The sequence below is a fragment of the Asparagus officinalis genome, chromosome 10, assembly GCF_001876935.1.
Source record: "Asparagus officinalis chromosome 10, Aspof.V1, whole genome shotgun sequence".
NCBI classification, from domain to species: Eukaryota; Viridiplantae; Streptophyta; class Magnoliopsida; order Asparagales; family Asparagaceae; genus Asparagus; species Asparagus officinalis.
The window spans coordinates 19304124-19321411 of record NC_033803.1 but is presented as its reverse complement, the minus strand read 5'-3'; the positions used below and the strand labels follow the sequence as shown (position 1 = coordinate 19321411).

General features: G+C 32.6%; 1 protein-coding gene and 1 long non-coding RNA gene across 4 annotated transcripts; both read left to right on the top strand.

The window, feature by feature from the left end:
• On the top strand, positions 4748–10789 carry LOC109825660. 2 transcript variants are annotated; one of them, XR_002243053.1, is made up of 4 exons: positions 4748–5190; positions 5927–6053; positions 6301–6409; positions 8257–10789. XR_002243053.1 is itself a non-coding variant. In XM_020392525.1 (4 exons), the coding sequence occupies exons 1-3, from the start codon at positions 4846–4848 to the stop codon at positions 6351–6353; spliced, it is 525 nt and encodes a 174-aa protein (XP_020248114.1). In that variant the 5' UTR covers positions 4748–4845; the 3' UTR covers positions 6354–6400; positions 8257–10789. The 2 variants fall into 2 exon arrangements, 1 of the variants encoding a protein (XP_020248114.1); XM_020392525.1 differs by having other exon boundaries at positions 6301–6400.
• Positions 13200–16730, top strand: LOC109826202. 2 transcript variants are annotated; one of them, XR_002243233.1, is made up of 4 exons: positions 13200–15494; positions 15638–15863; positions 16214–16306; positions 16422–16730. It is a non-coding gene; the product is annotated as an uncharacterized LOC109826202 (long non-coding RNA). The 2 variants fall into 2 exon arrangements; XR_002243232.1 differs by having other exon boundaries at positions 13200–15863.

The following is a 17288-nucleotide window of genomic DNA, read 5'->3' as shown; positions in this document are numbered from 1 at the left end:
AGACACCCTAAAGCTTTGTGTTAGAAAAATAAAATTCAGGGGTTTGTTTGAAACACCCCACAAAGTCCAGGGGTTTACATGAAATTAACCCGAATTAGCTACTTCAGTAGTTACAAGTGAACGTATGAGACAATACCCCAGGCGAAAATTCTAGAAGCAGATGCACCGCCTTATTCGGTTTTAAAGTCTCAGAATGCACGCTAGATTTCCATCTATGCATTACATCTCTATTTATACTTTAGCACGTGTTACATCTCTATTTATAGTTTTATACATCAGTATCTATTACATCTATGGAGAGGATCCTGTGAATCCCATGGCCATAGGATCTTGAACTGTTCGCATTGAGTCATAATGCACCTCGTAAAGCTGTTGGGCCATACTTTTTGGGAGTCCATTCAACTTCTCAAGGCACAGAAAAAGGAACTGGGATCCTCTCCTCATCCTAATATTTCCTAATGAAGAATTGTGAAGAGTTAGGAGGGCGACTCATAAGGATGGATGAGAAAATAAAAGGCGATGATAAAAATAAAAGGGTATGATCTCCTTATTAAGAGATATTTAGGAGCTTTTCATTAGGAGAGGATCCGGATCCCAGAAAAAGAGGCAGAACTACCTAGTAGATAGTTTTGTCGTAGCGCTCACTGTTGAGTGCATCATGTTAATTGGAGTCATTGTGCAGTTGGCGTTAGAGAAATTTATGATTTTTTATTACAATCCTATGATAGAAATAAATTAATACTGATGGAACTTATCAGCTAAAGCGTTTTGTTTATGCTTCGGTGAGAAGGGAGTGAAAGTAAATAATCATACTCCTTTTAAAAGCACGAGTTCAGGAAAAACTTTAATGGTCAATATTACCCTTCACTATTTTGGATATTTCATTTAAATCTTAATCTTTTTAAATTTTAATCATATCTTATCTATTTCCACGTAAACTATCTATAGCTCAACAATTAAAAAAAGTTATTTTAAATATTTTATTTAAATCTTAATCTATCCAAATGTGAATTATATCTTATATTAACTCCATATTAACTACCTATAACTAAAAAAATTAGAAAAAATAAGATAAAGAAATTATACGTGGATAACATATTATAATGCATGAAGTATTACATAAAAACCCAAAAGTTTCAAAAATTACATTTAATATCCTTAAAAGTTTAAAATTACACAAAACACCTTGACTTTTTAAAACTTATAAACAAACAAGAAATCTAATAATTTAAAATTTTTAATTAACACCCTCAATATTTTAGAAATTACAGCAATAACTCAAAAGTTTAAATTATAAAAAACACCCTAAAATTCAGAGATTTCAAAACTTAACAACAACATAGATGGATTCCAAGAATTACCATTAAGCACTTAAAATTTTAAAATTTGTAAAAAATAACCTTAAAGTTATAAAAATTACAAAAACTCTCCCAAAAGTAAAAAAATTACAAAAAATCCTGAAATTTTAAAACTTATAACCTGTACACATCAAATTTAGAAATTATCAGTAGATCATTGAAATTTTAAATTTTTTAAAAACAACCCAAATTTTTAGTAATTGTAAAAATACCTTCAAATTTTCACAGTTACAAGAAATATTCTAACATTGGAAAACTTACCACCAATACATAAAATATGAATTATAAGCACCCAATTTATAAGTAAAAGTTTTCATAAAATACTACTTACCACCAATACATAAAATATGAATTATAAGCACCCAATTTATAAGTAAAAGTTTTCATAAAATACTACCAAAGTTTAAAAATTACAAAACACACTATAAGCACCCAATTTATAAGTAAAAGTTTTCATAAAATACTACCAAAGTTTAAAAATTACAAAACACACTCTCAAAAGTTTAAAATCACTAAAAAGGCTGAAATTTTGGCAAAGAAAAGAGGAAATGTTTTATTATAACATTAAGTTATATAAATTTAACTTTCAATTTAAAATTTATCATCTCTTTTTAACATCTAAAAATAGTCTAAGTCGATGCCGGTAAAAAATAGCAATTACCATAAATTAAAACTATCTAATTTAGGAATAAGAATTTAAAAATATATGATAATTAAAAATTAACATTACTGTATAAATTCAAGGAACTGCATATAATTTTAATAATAACATCCATTGATAGAAGAAAAAATAATAAAATACTATAATATAATAGGTTAGTATTAACTTATTGTAATGTATAAACATTTATATCTAATGTTGATAATATTTATAGGGTAAAAAATACAATGAGATATGTATGGAGAAACTATCAGAAAGTTCAGAGATATCATTTAAAAGAACTATGTTGTTTCCATTTCAAATGGAGAAGTGAAGGAAATAAACTCAAAATTCGAAAACATTCATGAATCACCTGAATTGACATTGATAAAAGGCAAATCTAACAAAGAAGCACTGACCGAGTTCCCCTTGAAGAACATATTAAACAATTTTGTCCTAATTAAAAAAGCATTCTTCATGAAAGATACAACAAAAATTAGTAAGTATTTAAAAAATTTCATACTTTATTCTTAAAATACTAAAGGAATCATAAACTTAATATAAAATTATATATAAATAATCTTGTAGTAGAAACTAAAGTGAAGCCATTGATCAACTATATTGTGAGTATAATAAGCTAGATAAGATGAGGAAAATCACTATAATTGACAAAAAATATGCACATGATACTTAGTTACCATAGCGTAAGTAAAAAATAGTTAAAATTGATATTTTTCTTTTTTCTATATAGTGTCACGACTCTACAAGTAACCTTATTTGGGGATATAACTACCAACGAATGATCAATTTTTAGGGACACGATCAAAGATAAGCATGTAATAGTACTGTCAGGTTTCAAGATCTTTAAATATGAAGGTAACATATTTTACAATTAAAAATCTTATTAAAGGCCACTAAACATAAAATACAACACAAATTTAATTTATTGAATATTTTATAGAATAGCTTAATTTTTTGAGAAAAAATCACGAATCTTTAGAAGGGATTTTCATGAACTCTTTTAATGTTTTTATATGGTTATGTGGATGCATTTATCATATAAAAGTGTACTCGAGTTAGTATTAATCTTTATTTTATGATTTTTTCTAAAGTCTATCAATGATTAGCAACAAAATTTATATTTTTTTAGTTTTATTGTAGCCCACTTTTAATTAATCATCTTGGATTATTGGCTTTAATTATTCATCTTTCTTTTATAACACTATTTCTTCAAGTGTTTTTTACTTTTACAACATTATACCTTCTCAAGTCAAGCTTGGTTTCATGTCGATCCAAATAACGTGTAAATTCAAATTAGCTTTAGATTATATTTATTTCTTATCAATTCAATTATTAACGTAAAAATTTTAAATTTGGTGTAGCCCATCCAAACAAACATTAAAGAAAATAAATAATCACAGCTTAAAGACATAAGTGAGCAAAAACAAGCAAAGTGAAACTAAGAAACAAAATTTAGTAAGCAAATAAATCAAAAATACTTAATCATAGTATTTAATCACGTGCATTACACGTGCATAAAACCTAGTAGAAAGGAAACGTACGGAAGGAAAGAGAAAAGATAAAATATTATTTAGGAGTTTAGTAAGAGGAACATAATTAAACTTAATTGATACTGTTTCTGAGTTCTAATAAAAAGGAGGGAACCAAAGTGAATACATATAAAGAAACATAAATAACTTTACATGGTATTAATACATTATGTCAACTAATAATTTTTAAGGGTAAAATTGTCTTTCCATCTTGTAAAATTTTACACCTAATTTTTTTACTCCCACTACCGTCCAATTCCAATTTGCCAGGGAGGGAAATTTCACATTCTCTTCTATCCTTTAACCCCTAAAAAAACGCTCTCAAAGGCTTTATAAAATTTCACGTTCCCTTTCATCACCTTACCCTCATCCAAACACATTGCTAGAGGAAATGGCCTAAAGTCCAACAATCTCATTTACTCCATACTTATTTTTTTGTTATTTTACAGTAAACCACCAATAACTTTCAAAATCGCATTAAAACCCCAATTGCTTTTTGTTTTGCAGAAAACCCCAATAATTTTATGTTTTTTGTAGATGACTCCCTTAAATTAGAATAAAAAACATAATTAAAAGGAAATTTGAAAGTTAGTTGGGGGGTTTAGTGTAACTTACCTAAAAGAAATTTGTGGATTCTACAAAAGTTATTGGGGGTTTGGTAAAAATCGCTGAATGTTCTTGGGGTTATAATGTCATTTACCATAAGTTTTTTTGATAATCCAGTCCAGAATCAAATCCAAGACAATGAGAGTCTTGTTGAAACTTCACAACCATCTGAATCATTTGCGACGGGTTAATTTACCCTAAGTTTAATTAATGTGTTTTTCCAATATCAGTCCCCTAAATCTTTCATACTTCGAAATTAATCTCCAAAATATCCAAAATCTTCATATTTTGAACTACCTCCCACAATCTTTAAGTGTTTTGAAATTAGTCCCTCTTATCTTCAGATTTTGAAATTATTCCACCAAATCTTTTTAAGTGTTTTGAAATTATTTCATCTAGTTATCACCGTGTTGAGATACTTAGGGCTAGTTTAGGGATTTCCGTAACCTGTTACTTTACCGACACGCAACCATTATCACAACTGTCATTAACGATGACGAGATCTGATTAAGAAACTCCTCCGTATTTATTTATGGTAATTAAGCGCTTAAACCCTGCGCTACTCTCTCTCTCTCTCTCTCTCTTCAGCGCGCGGTCTCTCTCTCTCTCTCTCTCTCTCTCTCTCTCACAATCTCAATCTCGTAAGCAACATTACATCGATTTCGATTCTGCGATCTCAATTTCTCTAGCAATGGCGTCGTCTGGTGTTTTCCCTTTCGAGAACCCCATCCTCAACGAGCTTGTGGAGGCCCTCGTCGATATCAAAAGCAAAACCCTAGTCGACGGCGGGAATGTCACGACGTCGGGCCCAGTTCCGCTGCCTCTGCCGGCGGTGGCGTTCCCGAGGAGGAAAAGATCGAGACAGATCACTATGAAGGGCGTCCTCGAGGCCTACGAGAAAGAAAATGAAGAAGACGATCCAATGTGGGTCCCTACTTCGAAGGTCAAGAAGAGGAAGTCGACGACGATTAGGGTTTCTGATAATGGATCCAGCAAGAAGATGAATCCGATCAAATATTCAATTGAACCACCAAAGGTTTGATCTTTTTCCTATATATTCTTTCTTTCTTAATTCTTTAATTTGATGCACCGCTTACTTTACTGTTTTCTTGATTCCAAACATTGTTTTTCTAGAAAATGCGAGGTTCGTTTCTGCCGAAAATGATAACTTTTAGGGCAAAAAATGCCTCTTTTGGAAAGATCTCATATTTTCTCTAAACCAATACGTTGTAGACGCATAAAGTATCTTTAATTCTCAGTTTATGTTACTGTTTTGTAAGTTTCTATGGTTCTTTTTCAATATGATGGGTCTTCTATTACAAGCTACTTTTGTTGTCAATCTGAGTATTTGACTATAATGTTGACTCTGATAAAAAAAATGAATAACTAAGTTTCTTTTAGGCTATGAAATTATGTAACATAATCAGAATGTTATGGATGAAAGATTACCTTTTTCTAGAAAATTTTAGGCTTATTGGATTAATTTCTCCGTTTATTTCTTCCGAAGGATTATTTTTTGGGGAAATTACATCCTTTTGGAAAAAAAAATCCCATATTTTGTCTTAAAATAAACCAATACATACCAGATAAGTAAACTACATCTAATTCTCAGCCTTCACTATCGTTGTAATTTTCTAGTTTCTTTTACTACAAGTCTACAAGATTTGTTATTTCTTTGAATTTACAAGGTGCTTTTGGTTCCTGTTGTCTTTAATTAAAAATGAATAACTAAATTTAGACTATGCATTTACTGAACCTAATCTATCTTGCAGTACCTTATGGAGGCGATTTCAGCTACAAAGTTTAAACTCGTAAAGCTGCAATGTTCAGAAGCAGAAAGAGAAAGTGGAAGACATTCAGCATGTCGAGGAAAGCAACAGCAACATGAAGAAAGCAAAGGACACTTACTTACAAATTGCAACTTTTCCCTTTGCACTAAATTTTTGTTATCTATATTTACTAAACTACTAACACTTACTTACAAATTTAATGATGAAGGGAGACACTAAATTTTTGTTATCTATATTTACTAAACTACTAACACTTACTTACAAATTGCAACTTTTCCCTTTGCACTAAATTTTTGTTATCTATATTTACTAAACTACTAACAGTTACTTACAAATTGCACCTTTTCCCTTTGCAGTTAATGTCAATCTCACAACTAGAAGCTACGAACTGCTGTTTCAGCCAGCTTGAAGTAGGCCAGACTTCTCCCTTGCACAACAAGCTCCCTTCAAACCAAAGTAAAGAAAGTATTAATTTTTGATCTATAGTGCACATACTTTTGGTACCTCGGAAATTAATGATATAAGTGTACATCCTACTATATTCAAAAATTTAATAGAATTCAATAAAAATATTGTTGGCGTACATCAAAGATTTTATATATATATATTTTAGTTAACATTTTGTGAATTTGAAAAATACTTCTGGAATACCTTAGCATCTTTTTTCTTTATATATAAAATTCTGTTAGGTGGAACTCCGAAAAAAAAAATCTATCTTGCTGTGAGAATTACAGAACTCAACTGTTTTCAATTATTTATTCATAGTTCATGATCATGCTTTGTAGGTTAGTTTCCTTCTTTCCAAAGTATAATGACACCAAATATTAACTACAATAACTTAGGAGCCGTTAAAAACTTAATAAATAATCCAAAAGTAAATACTTAACTAACTCAGGTTTTAACAAAGCAAAGGAAAAAATACTCTCAAGTCTCTATGATAAATTACATTGAATAGAAAATTTTATATTGAAATATCATATGTTATATTGAATATAGCGCACACTTTATTGTAATCGTGTATCTTTGACATATTGAATTATTTCAAAATGTTGTGTAACATGTGAGGTTTGCAACATTATGTAATGTGCAATAACAAGTTATGTAGCACGTTTTTTTCTCAATAGTGGTTAACATCATGCTTGAAGAGTGAAGAAGCTGCCCACTAAAACTATTTGGCAAGAATGCTAGTTTTTGAAGTTCTGTATGTTATCATTTGACGCTTATTTCATTATTTCCTATGCTATTGAGCGAGAAATCTGTTTTCAGTTTGCAAATTCATCTACTTCATGGGAGTGTATCTTATTTAATATATGTTGCAAATTGGATCACCATGTATGCATCCTTATATACCAGTGTTTTAGGAAAGAAAGTGAAATTGAGTGGCTTAGGCCATTGCTTAAAAGTAGAAAAAGCAAAGGTTAAAAAAAAGAAAAAAAGGGGAAAGAATGACAAGAAGAAAAAAAGAAGGGAAAATTGAACAAGAAATCTGAAAACAAATTGAAGAATAAATTAAGTAAAAATAGCTTATAGTGAGAAAGAAAATGAAAAAAAAGAAATTGATAAGAAAGAAAAATGAAAGGGAGCAAAGAATAGATTAAGAAGAAAGAATCGCGAAAGAAAGAAAGGGAAAACAAATACGTGAAAGAAGAAAGAAAAAAAGACAAAGAAGGAAAGGTGGAAGAAGAAAATATTAAGCATAAAAAAAGAAGACCTCAAGGAGGCTCCTTTTTCTTTCTCCACTTGCCGAAATGTAATGCTGCCGATTAATCTCAAATTGCTAAAGAAACTTTTACCCTCTAGGGAAAAATACACATAGCTAGTATTATTAGGTATCCTCATCTTTTTGTGCATATTCTACCTCTATAGATAAATAGTGATGTGGACTAAGAAGTAAGAAATGGCAAAGGAATTATCTTCACTTGCATAATTCATGAACCTAACAAGCCAAGAATCTAGAAGTGCTTAAGTGGCCACTTTTTAAAACTCTATTTCCAACTAACCTTAGTTATCAGTTATCACTTAATGTGAGATTTCACTCCCTTTCTCTCTCATACACACAACATTCTCAATTTCAGAAATAAAAAAGCGATATTAATTGTCTCATTGATTAGCTGGCATGTGACATAAATAGTGGTGATGTGTCAACAGGCATTCGATACTGAGCCTTAAGAACTCATTTATACTTCTCGAAAAAAAAAGAACTCATTTATATTGTCTATGTAATATGTACACAGGTAACTTTTTTAAGTGTGTAAACAATAAGTTTATGAATTACTAGTATTAATTTTGAATAATAAATGACCATGTTTCAGGTTGCTTTTTCTGACATTTGTCTGGCAAGAACTCCTGGATGATATCAGTCAGTGCACTAAACATGGGGGACTGGTTATAGGTTCCTTAAAAAAGCCATGCTTGCGCAGATTAGGAGTCCTTGAAGATTCTGGTTGTTTTGTTAAAAGGTAAAGTTAAGGTAAGCAATTGGATGGTTATATCACATTCAATGCCTGTTGAATTCATGAATCTGATAGATTTGTAATATCCCAGATTAAGTTTTAATAGGATTCATAGTAATAGGAACATTAGATCAGTTATTGTTTGGAGCCAGCAAAGGAGGGTTAGGTAGCTGTATATAATTTTTATAATTTTAATTTAATATTTACAGGTTTTAAGTAACTTGTATGCTACATGAATTATTTACTAAACAAGAGTTACGAGATGGGTCCTGGTTCATATAAGGTCCTTATAAGCACACCTATATCCTATCAGTTTTTAGGCAGGGACCCAGTACATACTCATTCATAAGTGAGTCTGGTCTAGGTCCTGGTTGGATCTGGATTGAGTCCAACTGCAAGTCAGGTGTTGATATTCAGCCTAGTTGAGTCTAAAGACAATGAACCAAATTATAGTTATTGCCTATCTGAATGCTGATTAGCATTCTGCTAATGTGTTGGACATAATAATTGTCCCTATATTTTGGGGAAATGACATGCTGGAGTTGTGGTAACCAATTGGATTGTGCAGGCTAACCCCCTGATTGGCAGGAAATAACATGTTACAAGATTTTTTAGTAATAATCTCGAAGAACACATGATGTCCATGTTTCAGGTTTTAGAGAGCTTAGTAAATTTTGCCTGTCAAAAGCTCCTCTAGACATCAGTCAACACACCTGCACAGGAAGGATTGTCTATGGGTTTGTCCATGGGCGGATGCCATAAAGCATTGTCAGCTGAAGTGATGGTATGTGCTGATTAGAAGTCCTGTTAGAAGGTAAGTTTTTTTTAATCTTTGTGAAGTAAGATGCAAACCTGCTGGCTGGAAGTTCTTGAAATGCTGCTGGGCTTGTTAGAAAAAGATAAGTTTTTTAAAGATCTTTTTCATATAAGATGGGAACATACTAGTTGAACTTTAGTCTCTTTCCTCCAACTAGAACTTCTTTTACCTGATAACATGGATCATCTTCCATCAAGTTTTGCTTTACACTTATGTTACTGTTTTCATACCTTCTGTTTTTCCCCCGTCTCAAATAAAGGCTAAAAACTTATAGAAGAAACACAATATGGGATCAAAGGACTGTTGTCATATACCATTTAGTTTTTTTTTACTTGTAATTGGTACATCATAAACTTCAAAAACCAATAGTTACAGCATAGAATATGATTTTTCATCTTGACCGTCTGTAGAAGGCAGTAATATAGATTGAATCACTATATCCAGCTACATTTCATAATTCATACAATAAGGTCCTGCCTCAGCGTCCAATTAATTGGGATGTGGTGATGATCTGTTGGACTGTTCATCCAATAGCATGTTTGGATCTGAAAGGGTTTGAAACCATCCAAGATTTGTTTAAGCAAACATCAGATTCAGATTTCAAGTGGGATGTCAAGGTCTGTTGGTTATGAAATTTTGATTGTGAATCATAAGATGCAACATTTGTTTGGAGAATAACAGTTATGTACTCTGCTTAGCAATCAGATTGAATCTATTAAGTTTACAAGTAGTTCCTTCAGAACACCGTTATGCATTGCCCAATGTACCAGCATATGCTATTCAAGAATTACTGAATCTTGTTTTCCATCTAAGTACAAGATCTTAATTGTGAATTACTTCTTTTCTATTATAGAATTGTTGATGCTGATACTAAACTTTAGTTATTATCATGTTTCGTTCATTATTACATGGTGTGAAGAGTGTGGGAGTATAGCCAGTGCAAGGGTCAATGTGGCAAATAAAAGAAAATTAAAGTTTCTGTGCAAGGCAGCCCTTGAAAACAGCTATCTTCCCTAAAATGTTGGGAGTTTTTTTAATGGTCATAGTTGATTTTTGAGAGTAATATTGATGAGGACAATAATGACAATTTTCCATATTTGTTATTTGACTTTCTTTTATTTTAGTTTTGAATAAGAAAGATTTGACAAGTTTGACCAGATCTTAATTTAGTTTTAATTGTGAGAGATTTGAGTGATTTTCTATTTTGGTAGGATTTTAATTTTGAATTTTGAATTTTTGGGTCAAATTTGGTAGTAAAGTCAGTTGTGGCAATTTGAGTGATTTGAGAAATTTCAGAATCTGTAATTTTTTCTCTTTAAAGGACTGCTATAATCAGATTTTTGAGGAAAAGATTTGAATCGATGAAAAATTTTGTTAACTCATTGGTGTGAAGCCTCGGGTGTGAAACCCTAGACCGACGGGTGTGAAACCCTAGGCCGACTCCCTTGACTCCTATTCCACAAACAGTCGCCACTCTCCCTAGTTTCTTCTTCGTTTTCCCAAACAATCGCCCCCGCTCTTCTCCTCCTCTAGCAGCCACCGCAGTCACCTCCTCCCCTGCTCCTTTTCACTCGAGCAGCCACCCTTTCCTCCTCCACAAACCACCAGATCCACCTCAAACAAACGCCGTTGTCGTCTCGCCCGCGTCCACTCGTCGACCACGTTCTCTGGTCACCCACGTCGCCAGTTTACACGTTGACCCATCACCTTCGCCGTCGTTCAGATTCTCCGCCGCCGTCGTCGCTCAGTTCGCCGTCGTGTTGTCATCCAGTTCGACGTCGTCGCACCACCTCCAGAGGTCCCTCACGTCGAGCCTTTTCAGGCCAACGAAGGTTTCATTTTCTCTCTATTTTTTCTGTTAATCTCATTTTATTAGTTAATTGCATGAGTATTCCATCTCTAAACTTTTATCATATATTCACTGCTTAGATTATATTTATGAGTTGAGAGTATTTGAGCACGTGACTGTTAAAATTTGATATTGATTGTAGAACTTGTGCATGATAATGAATATTGCAATTAAATTGATTGAGATGGGAATTATTCATAATTATTGATGCAAACTTTGTTAAATCCATCTGTCACAAATTGATTGAGATGGGAATTATTCATAATTATTGATGCAAACTTTGTTAAATCCATCTGTCACATTAGTTATTTTGAATTTAATTACTGCCAAAGATTATGAAATTTGGTGAAACGATGTGTTATTTGAATTAAATCGCTGATCCTGATAGACCCCATGTCCCGTTTCACATCAAATATTTTTCTATGTGGAGATTTACGCATTTTATGTGATATTTAGTCATGTTGAACCAAATATCTAGATGCAACTCATGTTTCATGATGATGTAGGCAGACTGAGGCAGATTCCAGTATCATTTTTATGCAAGAACCATCAATTGTTGATGAATTTCGAATTCAACTTTCATTATGTCAAAATCACTTTCCTAACATTTACACACAACTATCTTCAGGTTCTTATTTTCATGTGTCATTCCTTATTTAAGTTCTCTTCTTCCTTTGTCCAAATGATGTTGTCACTTGGTCCTAATGCCCATATTCATGATTCACTAAGGTAGAATGTCTGAAAACATGATAGTACATAACTAAATATGTATGATCTTGGTATTCGTACATGCTGTGCATACAGACCTATAGCAAAGAGTTTTGACCCTTAAGTAACCACACTTTTCCTACTCCAGAAAAAACTGAATTATGAAGCAAAAATCTTAATTGTCACAATTAGAAGCATGGTGTAGCCTTTTCCCTATGAAGAAATATTCCTTCTTTTTTTTTGGGGTTGCATGATTGCAGTTAAGAAGCTTTATGGAAGAATAAACCAACCATTTATTTCTACGAACTTAAAGTCAACTTAAGTTGGTTCTGGATGGCCTAGGCAAATATGAGAAAGAGAGGGCCTGATAATAAAAACTTTAAAGCCAGTTAGCAGGTAGGTGAATGTGATGCATTTTAATCTTATGAATTAGGTCCAGAGATGATGGAAGATGGAAGTGGGGAAAAGATGAGAGCATAAATGAGAGAATGAAGGAGATAAGTGGACTTATAAGATGGTTAAGCCTGATTTTTTAGTTAAAGATATGTGTAGGGAACAGTTATCAAAAGCTGCTAGATCTTGTTGGATCTCTTTAGATTTTGTTGGATAGAAGAGTTGAAGAGTTATGCATTTTTGGAAGGGTAGGAGCCAATGTTATGTGTTATCAATAGTTATACTAATTCTCCCCGAGAGGTGGAGTAATAACTCCAAAATCTCTTCAGGTAGGATGATATTTGTATAAATGTCTTCGAAAACTACCAATACTTCACTTCAACTGTTAGATTATAATTATTGCAGTCCTTTTATGATAGGCAAGAAATAGTCTTAATTCTATGCTAACTTATTACCAAGCACAACCTTAGGAACTCATTATAATCAAAAACTATATATCTGTGTGTGTGTGTGTTTTTTCTAAAGATGTATTCACTATGTAGAATTTACAAGAATTGTCATTACCATTCTCGAAGAAAATATTAGGATCATGGTTCAGGGATCTTTTCTTGAATTTTGTTTGTCAAGAACGCCAGTAATTATCAGTCGATAAACCTACATATGGAGGTTCTCTATATGTTTACATGTGGGCCGAAACTGTGAAGCATCGACAAAGTGAAAACTTTGGTATGTGCAGATTAGAGACTGCCTACGTATCCTCTTGCCCAAGGAATCAAACCTTCACGTAGTTCACCCAATGGCCTCTAAATGTCCTCAATCCAATAGAAGAGTTCGCAACCCTCCTCCAATATCATCAACTTTGTGGCTGATAGCATCTCTAATGGTTTCAGTGTAATGAATCAAACACCTCCACCCGAAGTGAACCAATGGCCATATTCAAACTACATCTATCAGCTGCACTTAAATCAAAACCCAACTTATCATCTGTATCCAAAACCAATTGATCCCCAAACTGTGTCACTTCAGCTAGAATCCCAAACAATACAAAATGATCTGGAGTATGTGGAGTAGTCTCCACCCAATGTGAAGTAGCATCACTCTCCACCTGTTGTGATACAAGTTCTTGAAGATGCTCATGGTCCTGTTAAAATGTAAGTCTTTCTTTTTTTTTTCCTCAAAATCTTTTTCGAGTAAGATATGAACTTGTTGTAGTCATACAATTGCAAGCATCTTCAAAGCAATAATTTATCAGGAGTAGATGATACAGTTCTTTAGGCTGTTTCCTCCAAATAAAACGCCTTAACTGATAACTTGGATTAACTTTCACTGGTATCTATTCGATTATAGCATTATAAATTTCTCTAATTTCAAGTACAAAACGACTGCGATTAACATGCGACCCTCCACCTACACTAATTATTAGCTACACAATTTTTTTTACTTACTTTCCTCTTATGATGTAGGATGGTTTTTAAGCAGGAATTCAGCTCATGTGGGATTTTTGTTGGTCTGATATAAAAGTAAATATGAAGAACAGTCTTTGACTTATTAAAATAGGACATTTGGAAAAATATTTGGAAAGTATTACATTGAATTTTCTACTCAATGTCTCGATAATGTGTTTGGCCAGATATTTAAATTTGAGGATGAATTAACCACCTGAACTGACAACTTGATACTTTCACAGACACTGAATCAAATAGAAGAATAAGAGCAGTGAGGTCCACAAAGCTTGTATACATATATTGCAGGTTTACTATTTCATGTTTAATGAACTCTTCAGAGTGGAACTACTGCTGTACCAAGACTCTTCATCTAGTTACGCACCCTTAATGGTTATATAGTCTTTTCTTGCCTTTAATTTCCAGGAATAAGGGTGTGATTTACCCAATATATTCTATATATTGTGATTCACCCAATATATTCTATATAGTTAACTTCGTGGTTCCCTTCTTGCTGATACATTTCTGTTCCACTTAATGTTTAACTGCAAAGATAAAAAGAAATTTAGGAATTCATGTTATTTCACTGTACACATTTATTATGTGCTCTACTGGTTAGCTCGCCTCCTTTTACCTCAGACCTTCATGCAAGTTTAAATTAATCTGTTAAGTCTTATTTTATCACATAGTTTCTTCAGTCCTAGCTCGTTTCATGTGCTCCGACACAAACAGTTCAGGATTCTAAATAATGGGATTTGCTGAGGCTTCTCTGTATACTAATGTCTAAATAGATGTAATATGTACTAATGTATAAATAGGATGTAAAGCACACAAATGCATACATAAAAATTTAATAGAAATACTAATGTCCAAATACAGATATAATGTATAGTAATATATAAATAGTGGTATAACACATGTATACCTCAAAAATGCACACAATGAAATGGAAAAAAAGTTGCACACCTGCTTTTGGAATTGTCCCTGATTATTGTATGCAAATTTTCATGTCATGCTTTTAAACATCTGTTTTGGTTCCTAAGAAAGTGAAACAGTGAGGTGCAAGATAGCTGGTTGCGATGCGATAAAGATACGTAAGGTTGGTATAAAGAAGATGAGTAATGGGAGAAAGTGGTGGAGGATTGAATATGTTGCCAATTGCTTTTCCTTGTTTTTCTTTTCATAAACAATCTGTCCTTGTAGTGTGCATGCATGTATAGATTCTGTATATATAAAGTAAATACAACAATTGTGCTTCTTTTTTCCCATTTGTATTGGTTAGTGGTGCATATGTCAAGTTGATCTGAGTGTTTCCCCATACTTGCTCTAAGAGCAGTAGATTATGCATATATAAAGCAAGGGGTTTAGTCAATGTTCGAGAGGGACAATTAATTTTGCAATCAACTTCTGATGTTCTGATTTTATTAGATGTCTCCTATGCGTCTTGTGAAGACTATGAGCTATTTCGAGAATTGCTGAGATCCTGATTTTGATTAAGAACTTACTCATCTTCTTAGTAGTTTTATCCTCTTCGATGTTTTGCTTTAACTACTGAATCTTGATTATGGGTGTAAATTCACCATCTCTAATTGTAGAATTTGCTTGGCAGAAGGTTATCTAGCAGCCCGTTGCAATTGTTTCTCCGTTATAAGTTGACATGTAACTTTGTTGGTTTAGTTTAGGGATAAATACTATTTTCCATCCTAAAAGTTTCAATGAAAGTTTTCCTCTAAAATTCTTCTTGCTTGTTGCTTGTTTCATTTGAGTATAAATCCCTATTGCTGCGTAAGAAACTTATTTTCCCCCTTTCGTTTTTTCCCCTCTATTATATGGAGGATGGAATGGTCACTACAACATAGAGGCTCGGCACAACGCTAATGAAAATTATGTGAGTTAACTTTTTTTTTTCAGGTCTATAAAACTTATGTTTTTCCTTATTACATTTGTTTTATTTTTTGTATCTGTATTATGAGTTTATTAACATGATGACATTATACTATTTTCTTTTATTTTTTTTCAATTTTTGGCAAGGAATCGTAGCATCCGTTACATTCAAATTGGTTGCAGTGGTTGGTTTTGGCGATTTTTGTGCAAACTGGAGCAGACGGCCTTAGGATTGGGATCAATACATCATAATAGGAAATCAATTTCGGAAATAGTTTTATCAGATAGGATGGGAGGAATTTCCAAGGACAATCAAACGTCCTCCCGTACGTTAGACATTTGAAATAGCTCGACCAAAACTCAAGAATACAATGTAAGTCCTCCAAATGTTATTACTGACGCCAAGGACATTGGAAGTTTCTGTTTAATATCAATTTGGGTAGGTGGAGTATTAACCAAATTAATGGTTAATACCCCAACGAAACCGAGTTAATATACCATCTACCCCTTTTTAAGTTTCACGTACTGAAATGAAGACGTACTGAAAGGAAGAGAGCATTAGAGAGGCAACATGGGACAAAATCTCCTGGCGGTCGACCGCCTAGCTTTTGCTACTTAGCATCCAAAAATTATTTAGTTTACGCCCTTTTGCATTGTCTTCAGGTCCGATTCATCACTCGAACATAGTGTTATGCTAATGCAACTGTGGATTTCTCCATATAGGAAGAGAATCTACACCTAACAATAAAGTCTATCCAGGATCCACCAGCCTCAAGTTAACATGATTATGACTGAGCTTACTGATTTCATGGAAAGGTATATTTCTGTTAAGCCTGAATTGCTATATATTTATGAACCTAATGAGTGATTAGTAGAAAATAGTGCAAATGCATACATTTGTCTTGATAAATTGTTGTTTGCGTCTTATCAGCCTACAAATGGAAACACCCTGAAGATGGGGAATTCATTTGCATCCAAGATGTCAGCATATGGACTAGTGTACCTAAAGTTTCCTTTGAGGCGCATTCTGTCATTACACGGGTGCACCATGTTCCTTTTGTTCAGCGTAATATCATTACTAGTTCATATTTAGTAGGGTGGGTTATGAGTTTTCTTTTAAATATAATAAATTAGTTCTGCTAGATCTTTTATTTTTCAAAGGTTATGATTTTAATGGAATGTATAAGGCCAGAGCGGAACATATTTCTAGTTATGAATTGAATAAAGTTTCTATTTATGATTATCATGTTAGTAATCCAATTGAATTATCTGAAATTTGGCACAAAAGTCTTGGTCGTTGAATACAATTCTGTAAAAAGAATGATGAATTTAAACTTGATTCCTAAACACTCTATAGATTGGAATAAAAAATGTCAAGTATGTGTAACAACTAAACAAACAAAGAAACTCTTTCATTCTGTTGATAGAATTTCAGAAATACTTGATTCAATTCATACTAATATTTGTGAATTTAATGGTGTTTGGACCGAAGATATGAATAAATACTTAGTCACTTCTATACATGACTATAACAAATATTGTTATGTTATAGACGACTATAACACATATTGTTATGTTTACTTGCTTAAAACTAAAAATGAGGCTCAAGAAAAGTTTATAACTTTTAAAAATAATCTGAAACTTTAATTGGTAATAAACTTAAAAGGTTAAGATCTAATAGAGGAGGAGAATATACACCGAACTACTTTACTCTTCTATGTCAATCTTTTGGTATAGTGCATGATGAAACTACACCTTATTCTTAAAAGTGTAGTGGTAGTGTAGAACAAAAAAAAAG